The following is a 13,893-nucleotide window of genomic DNA, read 5'->3' on the forward strand; positions in this document are numbered from 1 at the left end:
TACAGTACCACTGCTGCAAACCATTTCTTAACACCTAAGCCCCTAAAGTCTCTCTTTCAGCCATCATGGCGGCCGAGGAAAGGAGGAAGCAGAAGGAGCAAATGAAGCTCATCAAGCAGCAGGTAGGGCATTCTTTACGTGACACCACTTCCTGTCAAACCGTCCCGTCTGAGGTATCCTTGTTTTACCACTGCATCACCGTTTGGTTTGCATAGTGTATCGATCCACCTACCTCTGTGTTTCTCCAGGAGAAGATCAAGCGTATTCAGCAGATCAGGTTGGAGAAGGAGATGAGGGCACAGCAGATCCTGGAGGTACTACAGTCAACTGACCCAATACCGAACATATCCCCTGAATTAGCAGAACGTCACTCCTCAAACTGCATCCCAGAGCCTACTCTGTCCATGGGGTTTTAAGCTTACCCAAGCCCATTACTGAATAATACCACAGTGTTGGAAGGAGTAAAGCATCATTCCACATGGAACTAATGCTAAATTGGTCTTGGTTGACGGCTGTTGAATATTAAAATCGCTGTCTCCGCTAGCTGTCTCAGAGTTAGACCATATTTAAATTAGACAGAAATATTTGTATTTTATTTTATCAGACAACAGCAACAGTTTAGCATAAGTGGGTGGGGAAAACCATTTTTTTCTCTCCCTTGCCCACACAATTACACTGTAGGAGCTCCAAAGTATTTCAGCAGGACTAAATCAAATTTCAGTTGACACGGTTGGCAAGCCACTCTTAACGGGATCTTTTGTTGTTGCTGTTTGCAATTACATATTTAAATGATACTTGATTCCCTCTCTGTGTTCTACACATTTGACTGGCACGTGAGGCATACGTTTCATTTTCTGTTACAGGGAAAATATCATATTTTGAGTGGTGTGGTGCGAAACTGCGAGGTGGCATGTGTCCGTCAGTCTGTCTGTCCAGATGTCTGGCAGTGAAATGACATTTGACCCGATTTGCATTCGCAGGCTAAACGGAGAAAGAAAGAAGAGGTTGCGAATGCCAAAATTATGGAAGCAGAGAAACGAATAAAGGTGAGAGTTTGTGTTACACACAGCATCTCAATGTAAACCAAAATGTCAAAGCTTTTTCCAGATGAGCTGTGTCTGACAATGAGATTAGGCATGAGCTGTAGCTCCTCTGCAAAATGGTCTGAAATCCCATCAGCCCTAGTGATTTTCATGATGGTTGCTGCATGAAAGTGTATTGATTTTCTCCCCTCATCTTTTCTGTCTTCCCCTGAAGGAGAAAGAAATGCGAAGACAGCATGCAGTCATTTTGAAGCACCAGGTACGCAGCGCTTTTCAGCAGGACACCTTTTCTCTACTGACATGATTGAAATTATACTAAAAACCATATACACTTCAGCTAGATCAGTGTTTACAGGGTGTGTGTTTGTGTGTGTGTGTGTGTGTGTGTGTGTGTGTGTGTGTGTGTGCGTGTGTGTGTGCGTGTGTGTGTTTCAAGGTTGTGTGTAACTAGGTATTTTATTAAACTCTTTACTGTTTCTCTTTGGTCAGTTTCCATTCTATTGGGTTATTTCTGAACTTTGGGTATTTTTCTGCTAAACAATCTGTTTTTTTTTGCTGTCATTTCTGTTCCATAATACTTTGCCAACTCTCTCTGCCAGGAGTTGGAGAGGCATAGACTAGATATGGTATGGGTATGTTTATTTTTGTACATCTAACACCGCATCGTGTTTCCTGGTTGTGATATGGTTGTCATAGCAATGCATTAAGTGTAGCACTGGCTGCAGTCATACTACATTATTCTGCATGGCTTTTCAGCAAAACAAACAAACACACACACACACACAAACAAAAACAACAACAGTGTGTCGCCTCCATCTGCCCTGAGACACCTGACCTCGCTCCGCCTGCAGTGGTTCGGTAGCTCCCCCCCCCGTACTCCCCAGAATGCATTGCAAAAGGCGGCCAAGCCCTGCCATGCTCACTCTTACTGTCTGAAAGTACACTCCTCTCGATGAGTCATCCATCACATCCATCGTCTAGCTGTTGTTTTTGAGTGGCTGTGAGTGCTTGAGTTTTCCAGTTCCAGACATTGAGCTTGTGTCCGTCTCCGTCCACAAAGAGCTGCCCTTTAACCTGTCACGTCCCAATGAGTCTCTGAGGTTGCGTCTGAAATGGCATAGTGCACTACCTCATAGTGCACTACTTTGGTCAAAAGTAGTGCACTACATAGGGAAGAGGGTGCCATTTGGAATGTAGCCTGAGTCGTTCTGCTGCTCTGTTCTTTATCTGTACCTGCCTGTTTTCTCCAGCAGCCTCACTGGCTGTCTGTCTATTGCTGTACCTGCCTGTTTTCTCCAGCAGCCTGACTGGCTGGCTGGCTATTGCTTGTTGAGCGCGTCTGTTGCACACGATTAGAGCCAGGAGTTTTTCCTAACAATATCAACCTGAGCAGGAGAAACTCCTGGCCCCTACATACTGTATTTATGCAGCTGACACCAGAGGATCTGTTTCATTGCCTTCTATCTGTTTATCACATCACTGAGTTCCCCATCCCTTCCAGACAGACAGTCACTGTCCTCGCTTTGCCTTGATAAAATCCTATTGGTTTACAATAAAACATTTGGAGACAATCTATCCTCAACCAGGCAAGTGTCCTTGTAAGACCCATAGGTTTAGGCTATTTTCAATCTGGAACGGCTATCAGCTAAACAGATGGATGATACACAGAGCAATGTTTGTTTTCATCCCACTGGCTTGTGGCTATGATGACTCCGTCATTTTGCGTTTGTTCTGTCAGCTTTTTACCTAGAGGCATCATAGCTTGACCCTAACTTCTCTTTTTTGACCCCGTCATCGCCATCTACCGCATTCTCCCTCTGATGCTTTCTGGTTGTCGTCATTCGTACCGTTGTCTTCTTAACCTCAGCTTCAACTGTACGTGTTGCTGTGTGTGAAAACCTCGCCATGATGGAGGTGAATGGTGGTTTTCCTCCTTCGGTCCACCTCTCTGACTTCACCTGTGGAGGTTACACCTTCTCCGGTGTGTAACGTGTGTGTGTTTTCTCTGCTCTGCTAGGAGAGGGAGAGGAGACGGCAACACGGGATGCTCATGAAGGCGGTGGAGGCTCGCAAAAAAGCAGAGGTAGGTGACATACAACACACACACACACGTGCGTGCCAGAAGGTCCCACTCCTTCCTGAACCCATTCAAACCCTCTCTCCTCCCTCTCCTTTTCATTTCTTCAATACACTAACTGAGTCAAAAGAATGGCCCTCGAGCACTTTTTCTTTGAGTGTGCAGGCAGGGGCGCCGGGCTGAGTTCTAAAACTACTCAGCAGACTCGGCTTGACATTCTTGTCTGTTCTACCGCCACTGGCGTGAGCCCATTAACTCTCCCCTCCTCTCTCCTTCTCTGGGGCCCTCAGGAGCGCGAGCGCTTGCGGCAGGAAAAGAGGGATGAGAAACGCCTGAACAAGGAGCGGAAATTGGAGCTGAGGAGGCTGGAACTGGAGATTGCCAGGGAGCTGAAGAAGCCAAATGAAGACATGTGTCTGGCCGATCAAAAGGTAATAAATGACCCATCTTGCCCATGATTCAGTCCTGCGTGACATCATTAAAGGGACCTGGCTTTCCAAGTTGTAGGTGGCTGTTGCATTTAGTTATATTTCTTTTGCTTTATGTATATTTGAACTGACAAGTTAATATTGTCTAGGTTTGGGTTATGGGTGGTTAAGTGCATTGTATCATCGCAATGGTATCTGTTGTGTATCATATGTGAAACCTGAGTACTGGATACGGTTTGTGCTGTACACTGCCATCAAGTGGCTAAAGAGAGTAATGCATAAGGAGGGAGATAATAAATCAAAATCAAATCAAATCAAATTTTATTTGATGGTTAGATGTTATGTTTACTAATGAAAACATAATAATATGTTTACTAATGAAAACTTTTTTTTAAAGTTACCATTCAGAGCCATGTGATTCAGTCATTGACATTGCCGTCCACATAGGGCACTATAGAAGTCCCAGGGTGTCATGAGAGATCCTAAACATTCCTCCCTCTCTCCTTACGTTTCATTCCAGCCTCTTCCAGAGTTTTCCAGAATCCCTGGCCTGATCTTGCCGGGGGGTGCGGTGTCTGACTGCCTGATGCTGATGCAGTTCCTACGCGGTTTTGGGAAGGTGCTGGGCTTCGATGTGGGGGTGGACGTACCCACCCTGGGCATGCTGCAGGAGGGCCTGCTCAACGTGGGAGACAGCATGGGACACGTCCAGGACCTGCTGGTCAGACTGCTCTCCCTGGCCGTGTGTGACCCTGGACTGCCCCCTGGACACAAGGTGAGATACTGTACATGTACAGCAACATACCAAGCAGGCTCTCACATAGGTGGAATAAAAACCTACACACATTGGTCCGATTTCCCAGACACAGGTTAAGCCTAGTCTTAGACTTAAGAAACTAAGAAGCACTTTCTATGGAGAATCTCCACTGAACATGCTTTTTAGTCTAGGACTTAATCTGTGTCTGGGAAACCAGCCCATTGTCTATGAGTCAACACTCCCCTGGAAAGTATACCTGGAACCACTCTATCACGACCCTCCACCCCCCCTTACAGACCAAGACCATGTTGTCTTTCCCTCTATCTTCAATGACTCACCCGTCCTGTCTCTCTCCTCTCCCCCCAGACCAAGACCATGCTGGGGGACCATCTGACCAACGTGGGCATCAACCGGGACAATGTGTCGGAGGTGCTGCAGATGTACATGGGGGCCTATTGCGGGCAGACTGACCTAGCTGAGCTGGCCCTCAGCCTGAAGACCAAGGCCTTCCAGGCTCACACCCCCGCCCAGAAGGCCTCCATACTAGGCTTCCTGGCCAATGAGCTGGCCTGCAGCAAGAGTGTCATCAGGTAGGAGTAAAGAACAGGAGACGCCAAACATTGAAATAGATAAGGCTGCAGCAAGAGCGCCGTCAGAAGGAGAGAAGAAAGAACAATTGAAACTAAACAATTAAAGGTCAGGTTCTATCTGCAGCAAAAGCGTTGACAGGTAGGAGGAGTGATGCTGACCTGCCAGCGTTGTACATCACACAGGCCTCATACCAGTGGAGCTGCAAGGGAATAGATTATTGTGCAGTACGTAAGGAGATCAAACATGGAATCCAAATATGGATTCCATGTTTTTACTGGTTTTACTTATAGGATATGCAGACAACATTTCACAAGCATGAGATGACATCCTTGTAGATCCTTGCATCGTCGTCCCTTCCGGTCTTATTAGGTGGAGCCAGTGTGAAAGGTTTAGTGTACAGGAGGCGTCCATACTGTTGTGAGCCTACTGCCTTTTAGCTCCTTACAAATAATGCCGTTTAGTTGACTTCACTCAGCTGCTAATGCTGTCGTGTTTTATTAATGCTGTGTAAGACTCTGGATAGATCAGCTAATCTGGAGTGGGATTCAATTTTGATATAGAGAGAAGCCAAATACATCAATTATTCACGAGAGAGAGAGAGAGAGAGAGAGAGAGAGAGAATTGTACTGTTTGTGTTAACTAGAGGTAACTGCCAAAATAAAGGAAACACCAACATAAAGTGTCTTGCTAAGGTGTTGGGTCACCACGAGCCAGAACCGCTTCAATGCACCGTGGAATAGATTCTACATGGGTCTGGAACTCTATTAGTGGGATCTGACACCATTCTTCCACAACAAATTCCATAATTTGGTGTTTTGTTGACGGAGGTGGAAAACGCTGTCTCAGGCTGAAGAATATCCCAGACGTGTTCAATTGAGTTGAGATCTGGTGATTGAATCAGCCATGGCATATGGTTTACATCGTTTTCATGCTCATCAAACCATTCAGTGACCACTTGTGCCCTGTGGATGGGGACATTGTCATCCTATGGGGACATAGCCATGGTAGCCAAAATAATGGCCAGCATTTTCATACATAATCCTAAACATGATAGGATGTTAATTGCTTAATTAACTCCGGAACCAGACCTGTGTGGAAGCACCTGCTTTCAATATACTTTGCATCCCTCATTTACTCACTGTTTCCATAGTTACCTGTACGTGTGAACTGACATACTGTATCTTTCTCTGTTTCTACAGCGAGATCGACAAGAACCTTGATCACATGACCAACATGAGGAAGGACAAGTGGCTGATCGAGGGCAAACTCAAAAAGTAAGTGTTGTGTGTGTTGACGGGTGTGTGTGTGTGTGTGTGTGTGTGCATCTGAATGCTCACCTGTGTGTTTCTCTCTCTCCAGGTTGAGGACCATCCATGCCAAACGGACCGGGAAGAGAGATGCCAGCATGGGAGGGGAGGAGGCCCAGCCCCTGGGTACGCCCTCCTCTGGCCTCAAACGCAAGAGAAAGGCCGGAGCAGAAAGCGACGACGACGAGGATGAAGACGAAGACAGCGATGACCTGGCCGATGAAGATGACGAGGAAGAGGAGGAGGAGATGAAGAAGGCGAAGAAAGTGGAAACGTGTGACGAGGACGATGGGGACCAATCAACTAGTGTGGAGGAGCTGGAGAAACAGATAGAGAAGCTAGCCAAGGTAAGTCCTTCCTTCCGGAGATCTGAGAGTTCCATCTCTATGGAAGAACAATACTAAAGAGTTAGATATTATTGATTCATTGATTTAGTTATAACTCAGGTCATGGCGTTGTTGCTTGGTTTCACAGCAACAGCACCAGGTGAGGAGGAAACTGTTTGAGGCATCCCACTCCCTGCGCTCCATGATGTACGGCCAGGACCGGTACCGCCGGCGCTACTGGGTTCTGCCCCACTGCGGAGGGGTCTTCATCGAGGCCATGGAGAGTGGAGAAGCTGCGGGGGAGCTGGAGAAAGAGAGGGAGAGGAGGAGGGCGGCAGCAGGGGAGGTGCACATCAAGGAGGAGCCGCAGGAGGAGGAGGTGCAGAAGAAGAATCCTGGGGGCGTCGGCGGGGAGGAGAGGAGCGTCTACACCTCCGTGCGGTCAGAGGAGGGGAAGGAGGAGAAGAAAGGTTCTCCCAATCTTTTCCTCTTAAATCCGGCCTCTCTCTCCAAACTGACCACGCTGCTCGACGTCGCTAAGGACGTTGCCAAGGAAATCCGCGAAGCCAAGGCAGACCTCCGCTCCAAATACAGCCCAACACCACCGTCTGTCACCACGACAACAAAAACAACACCACCATCCAATCCCGCCAACAACGCCTCTCTGCCCGCTAAACCTACAAGCCCCTGTGCGTCGACGGTGCCCAACCTGCCGTGCGAGGAGACCAAACCCGGCTACCCCACCTCCACCTCGTCCCCCTCCTCGTTCTCCTCCCTCCTAAGCCCCCCACCACAGCTTTTCAGCCCTATAAAGACCTCCACCCTAGCCCCCTAACCCTCCACAGCTCCAGTACCTCCCCAGCGACCAGCTCCTCAGGGTCCTGACAGAGAGGAGCGGTCACTGGTTCAGCCTACTCCCCCGCTCCCCCTGTGACGACTCCTCCCTCACCACCTCTCCCTCCCCTGGGCCCGGCCCTCTCCAGTCCTCCCCGCTGCCTTCCTCCAGCCTCACCCGGCCCAGGTCTCCCCCGGCTTCCCCCGCCCTGCCTCTCACCCCCTCGGCAGCGTCGGCCTCAGCCAGCCCCCACCACCCAGCTGGCTTCATCAACTACCCTCTGTCAGCCCTGCAGGTCAGTACTATGCCAGGACAGACCCCTTGTCCTAATGATTTATACTGGTAGTAGAAACTCATAATGGAAGATCCTATGAATAAATGTAACATCAGAAAAATGGAGGTTCTGCTTGAAGCTACAGGCCTAAGTGTAGTGATACACATGAGTTTTTCTGATCATGATATTGAAGTGTCTGTATCTCCCCCCTCTAGGTTAAGGCTGGAGGGTCGTTGCTGAGTCTCTCAGCGTTCTGCGGTGGCTGGCCCAGTGGAATGCTGAGCCCCAGCCAGCTGCCCTTCTGCAGCAGCCCCCTGCCAGGCCACTCAGGCCTCAGCTCCGTGGAGGGCAGTGCCAATGCGCCGCCCAGCGTCTCCAGCAAGAGCGAGTCGCCCGTTCCTCCCGGCGAGAAGCTCTCGTCCACGGTGCCCTCTCCCGCCATGATGGAGGTGCCCAAGCACTCGGACCACACCACACCACGGCCCATCCCCGAGGGTGAGCGTGTGTGTGTGTGTGTGCGTGTGTGTGTGTGTTTGTGTGTCATGAGTCTATTTATTCAGTTTATTCTATTTATTCAACCTTTTATTAATTCACTGAGTCATGAGAATGAATAATTTGTTTTGAATTGGTTTTGTTCTACTGGGTGGAAGAAAGGAATCTCTTGAGGAGCGAGAACAGCACTGGAGTGTGTTCTGTATCAGAATACTATAGATCTATTTCAAGGGGGCATTATATTGTCTTAAGTAATTTTTCTGAAACATTTCCATATGTTTATTTATTTATATGTGTGTGTGCGCAGAGATGCTGTCAGGCTGGTGGCGGGTGTCAGACATTGAGGAGCTGCGCTCCCTGGTGGGGTCCCTCCACAGCCGGGGAACCAGAGAGAAGGGCCTGCACCGACAGATGCACAAATACATGGAGCTCATCCCACAGGTCTGCACCAAGCACCGAGACGGTGAGTACTGTATATCTGACAGTCACTCAAGTCAGTTGGTTGGCTGGTAGGTCCCTCACCCAATCTTTAGCAATCTGCATAGCCTTTACAGAGTAGATTTAGCCAACAGATCCCAATGGATATGAATGAATAAAGTAGCTTTGATTTTGTGTCTGTGAAACTGAGCAGCACTCCGACTGGCAGGCCCCGACTTTGACAAAGACTTTTGTGTTGGAGTCTGATTGAGCACTGTGTTATGACAGCTCTGAGTAGTTATACCCCTACTGAGCACACTCCAAGCCCCTTCGCTTCACAATGAATTGACATTTGGTACATGACGCATGACTGACTGCTCAATATGAGTCTGACATCAAAGCCAGATTAGTTAACGTTCGTGTGGTTTCTGATTGAACAGCTCTTTGTGTCTGGATATTGAATTCTTAGTGTGTGTGTGTGTGCGTGTGCGTGTGAATGGGGAGTGGTAGACTGTGTGTGGTTTTGTTGTTGCGTTAGAGAGGGAGTAGCGAGCGACAAAAAGCAAGTCTGTGTGTGTGGGTGTTGGGTCTGGTGTGCAAATAATATGCATGTTTTGTGTGCTTACACACACGTCTATGGAATGTATGACTGGTCTCTAATGCCGTCCTGTCTCCCCAATGTGCAGCGGCCATGATAGAGCTGTGTGAGCTGGAGGAGAGCCAGGTGAGTGTGGAGTCAGTGCGTGGGTGGTGTGTGGAGGAGCAGGCCATGGAGATGGACATCGCTGTGCTGCAGCAGGTGGAGGAGCTGGAGAGGAAGGTCACCACCGCCAGCCTGCAGGTCAAGGTAAACAACAACAACAACGACATCATTAAATGTGTAGCTTTCTTTTATTATAGCTCTCATCCCTATCCATTGGAGAAAATATAGGCCTCTGTTCGAAAGTAATGAATAGTAGCGGTGGTCACTCGCTAATCTTTTCAAGTCTGTTAACCAAGATCTAGTGAATAGGTTGTTGTTTAAGTTTGAACCTAAAGACTACATTACCTACCATTCCCTGTGCAGGGCTGGATGTACCCCGAGCCCCAATCAGAGAGGGAGGACCTGGTCTACCACGAGCACAAGCCCCTCCCCAAACACCAACCAGCGGCGGGCGGCGCTGGCGACAAAGACCAACCGGAGGACAAGGCGGACAACAAGGCGGGCGGCGTGGTGCGTCACACGGACAACCCTCTGGACATAGCGGTGACGCGGCTGGCGGACCTGGAGAGGAACATCGAGAGAAGGTACCTGAGGAGCCCCTTAGGTACCACCATTCAGATCAGGCTGGATAATGTGGGGGCTATCGGTACCGTCACTGTCCCCGCTCCCTCCAGTAGTGCTGACAGGGAAGGGTAGGTCATCCACTCAGGATTCAACACTTCTGTGTGCTTTTTTGTTTCATTTTTCAAAAAGACATCTACCTATGCTGTCCTTTTTTTTGGGTGTGGTTTTGCATCTTTTATTGTGTATTTTCATGGTTGTCTTCTGGTTTGGGTTTGACTCACAGTGTGGTGAATGTTTTTTCCTGCTGAGTTTTTCTGGCCGTCTGCATGGTGTTCTGCGTCAGTAATCACGGCATCCACCTCGTCCCGTCTACCATTCTTTTTCCTCCTCTCCCGGCATCTGCATGGGCGTCACTCCTGCATGGCAGTGTGTGTACCTGTACCCATATATCCCTGCTGCCTGCCCCCTCACTCACTCACTCACTCACTCACTCACTCACTCACTCACTCACTCACTCACTCACTCACTCACTCTCATACCGGTGTCTGTCTGCACAGCTGCAGCTTCAGCGAGTTGTGGTGACAGTGGGCGTGTGTCTGTGTATGGGCGTGTGTCTGTGTATGGGCGTGTGTCTGTGTATGGGCGTGTGTCTGTGTATGGGCGTGTGTCTGTGTATGGGCGTCTGTGTATGGGCGTGTGTCTGTGTATGGGCAAGTGTTTGTGTTGGAAAGCGAATGATTGAGTGTTTGTACCTGCCTGCATGAGTCCGTGTCCGACTTTCCGTATTTCCGTTTGTATGCGTCCATCCCTCTGACATCTGCGTTGCCTTCCACAGGGGCGAGGAGGAGGTGGCCCATGGGATGAAGGTGTGGAGGAAGGCCCTGGGCGACGTCCGCAGTGCTGCCCAGCTGGCCATGTGTCTCCAGCAGCTCCAGAAGTCCATCGCCTGGGAGAGGTCCATCATGAAAGTGGTGAGTAAATCCTCAACGACTGTAGCTGGCTGGCACGGAATTTCAATATGCTAGGGAAGTGAACACTGTGTGTCATTGGAGAGCATTTGAATCCCAAGACCATTTCAAGTCCCTTAGGGAGTGGATTCCAAATGTAAATCTTGGTAAATGTTGGTTCGAAAATCCACCCCTTGGTTTTGAGGTGACACTGCGTTGTCTGCTTTCAGTACTGTCAGATCTGCAGGAAGGGTGACAACGAGGACCTGCTCCTACTGTGTGACGGCTGTGACAAAGGCTGCCACACTTACTGTCACAAACCCAAGATCACCACCATCCCCGAGGGGGACTGGTACTGCCCCGCCTGCATATCCAAGGTGACCCAAACTGTCCAGGCCACTGTTCAACATTTACATATCGTACTTTACTATAGAAGTATGTCAGCCACGTGTATCAGTCATGTACCTCTACATTATGTACCTGTCATTTTCATATTATATATTATTTCAAAGTAGGTAATTCAACAACACTGTGTACACAATATGCCAAGTGCCATTGCTATGTAAGTACAACTGCATGAATCCTCCCCTCTCCCCTCAGGCGAGCGGCCCGTCTCCCAAGAACAAGAAGCCGCCGAGCAAACCGGTGACGGGTGGAGGCGGGAAGAAACCCACCGCTGCCGAGGCCAAGCGGAACGGGAAGCAGGCCGGCAACAGTAACGGTAACGTGGAGGTGTCAGAGGACGACTCGGCGAGCGCCAGCGGCACCCCGAAGAAAGGAGGAGGAGCGAAAGAGCCCCCCAGCAGGAAGAGGAAAGGAGAGGAGAGCCCCGCCCCGTCCCAGGCCCCGCCCACACCCCAGTCACCCAGTCAGGAGAGCCCTGTGGTGTGTGTGAAGAGAGCCAAGACAGCCAGAGACAACAACAGAGACCTTGGTTTGTGCAGGTACTGTACTACTGTACTACACCATACATCTTTGACTCATTTTCTCAACACAAGTATCAGCACTTTAAATCAGCGAGTTGCTGACGGAAATGCAGATGCGGGTTGTAAATGTATTTGCCGGGGGCATTGCAATGTACTGTAAACACTTGCACGAACATATTCCCTTCGTGACGTGTGTGTGTGTTATCTTCTGCAGGGTGCTCCTGGCTGAGTTGGAGCGTCACCAGGATGCCTGGCCCTTCCTCAACCCCGTCAACACCAAGGGGATCCCTGGCTACAGGAAGGTCATCAAGAAGCCCATGGACTTCGCCACCATCAGAGAGAAGCTTGTCAGCAGCCAGTGAGTTCCCTATTAATATGACACTGTTATTATCCACTCCCTAGTAGTCATACTGTGACTAACCTCGGATCTAGTCACGTAAGCAGGAAAAGATAACACAACAATCGAGTGTTTTACTCATTTACTCGAAATGATCTGTTCCTCTCGTTTCAGGTATCAGAATCTGGAGACTTTCATTATTGACGTCAACCTGGTTTTTGATAACTGTGAAAAGTTTAATGAAGACAATTCAGACATCGGGCGAGCGGGACACAACATGAGGAAGTTCTTTGATAAGAGATGGACAGAGCTTCTCAATGAAATAAACTAATCCATCAATTTGGGTGTTGTTTTACCGATCATCATCACTGTCTCGAACCAGACCTCCAGTAACATTATTTGACATTTCATAGCGGAGGCACCACGTTTTGGGAACGACAAGATGATGATGCTGGTCCGTCTGTACCTTTGGGACGAACCCGGGGCAGTTAAAGTGAAATGTCAACAGACAGACTTGTAACGCTGGTGTTGCTACAGTACAACAGGGATCCAAACACCCAAAGAGTCCCACACAATGTCAACCGGGTGTCTTAGTGCAATACCATTTCCTGTTCAAGATCATTGCACTGAATCCTCATCCTGCTCAACCACCCAAGATGCATCTGCGGTAGAATACTTTCCACTACTTGTAAATAGACGTTTTATTTTTATTTAATCGTATTATAGTGAATGTATTTAATTTTTTAATAATTATTTATGAATCAATAAATAAAAATAAAAAAAGGTCCACATCATTTTCTATGAAAAGGAAGAATCAGCTCAACTGCTTTGAATCGAAAGGAATGTCTGTCTTTGTGTTTTACTTTTTTTCTTTCTTTTTTTTCCCAAATATGAAACAAAGCCAAGAAAAAGAATTACTGTTTACACTGTTCTATGCTTTTGGGCATCAGAGGACTGTAATCATTACGTTAAAACTGTACAACTGCATTTAATTACAAAAATAGCAGAAAAACAGTCAGACAATGGTGATACATGTGTATATACTGTTTATTAATGTCAATATTCAAGTCTTGTTTGGAACGAATTGTTTAAAATATCAGATATTGTTTATGCCTTAGAATGATTGTAGCATTCTATTCTATTTTAGTGAAAGTGATAAAAAAACATTATAAATATTGTTTGTACAATATATACATATCCTCTGCAAACACTGTGGTATCCTTAATCTTGGTAGTGCCTACCCTTCCAAAAGGGGCGTAGGGGATATCATTTTTTAGTTTTTCCATTTTTATGATGACATTATTTTTTATATATAATTTCAATCCAACATGGCCTCCAACGTCTGACAGTGACACAGTAATCTTTCCTCTCCATACAGAAAGAGAAAAACAAACAAACAACGTTTAAGTATTTTTTTGGTCTTTTTTCCCCCCCATGAAACATTTCCCCACATCTGCCTTGCCACAGTACAGAGGACGTAAGGCCATTTGTAACCACTGTGTTTGAATCTTGCTGTGTGTCGTGGCCTAATGGAGGCAGCTAGAGTTTTTTGTACCCAAGTCAGAGTACTTGAAGTTACTTTATTTAAGATATTGTGGAAAAATAACATCATTCTTTTTGTAGGAGCTTTATTTTTCACTAGTGTGTGGCACGGACCTATTAAAGGATGTTTTTCAACCTAGTTTCACTCTGGGTGTGTTATTTCCCCTATTCTACTGACCCTGTGTCATGAGTCATGCCATTTTAATTTGGATGATGTGAGTGGGGAGGAGAATACCTTTTTTAGTTTTGAAATGCTTTTGGGTAGAACATGAATGTAGTACCCATTCCATATAGGGCTTATTTTGGCCCCTATAATCACCTACTTCT

General features: G+C 47.7%; 1 protein-coding gene across 1 annotated transcript in view; it reads left to right on the plus strand.

Annotated features, from left to right (window-relative positions):
* The window catches only part of LOC115126019 (bromodomain adjacent to zinc finger domain protein 2B-like), a 93,160-nt gene extending 79,455 nt beyond the window's left edge, over positions 1-13,705 (plus strand). Inside the window, 22 exon segments of the mRNA XM_065018798.1 lie at positions 61-122; positions 249-314; positions 981-1,046; positions 1,258-1,302; positions 1,643-1,675; positions 3,061-3,126; positions 3,411-3,551; positions 4,069-4,323; positions 4,672-4,895; positions 6,096-6,170; positions 6,256-6,550; positions 6,678-7,358; positions 7,360-7,659; positions 7,854-8,133; positions 8,438-8,593; positions 9,234-9,394; positions 9,614-9,942; positions 10,650-10,785; positions 10,992-11,138; positions 11,362-11,705; positions 11,902-12,045; positions 12,199-13,705. Of these exon segments, the coding sequence (XP_064874870.1) occupies positions 61-122; positions 249-314; positions 981-1,046; positions 1,258-1,302; positions 1,643-1,675; positions 3,061-3,126; positions 3,411-3,551; positions 4,069-4,323; positions 4,672-4,895; positions 6,096-6,170; positions 6,256-6,550; positions 6,678-7,358; positions 7,360-7,659; positions 7,854-8,133; positions 8,438-8,593; positions 9,234-9,394; positions 9,614-9,942; positions 10,650-10,785; positions 10,992-11,138; positions 11,362-11,705; positions 11,902-12,045; positions 12,199-12,355 (4,163 nt within the window). The 3' untranslated portion in view covers positions 12,356-13,705.
* The last annotated feature ends 188 nt before the right edge of the window (positions 13,706-13,893 follow it).

Source organism: Oncorhynchus nerka, linkage group LG5 (assembly GCF_034236695.1).
Source record: "Oncorhynchus nerka isolate Pitt River linkage group LG5, Oner_Uvic_2.0, whole genome shotgun sequence".
Lineage (NCBI taxonomy): Eukaryota > Metazoa > Chordata > Actinopteri > Salmoniformes > Salmonidae > Oncorhynchus > Oncorhynchus nerka.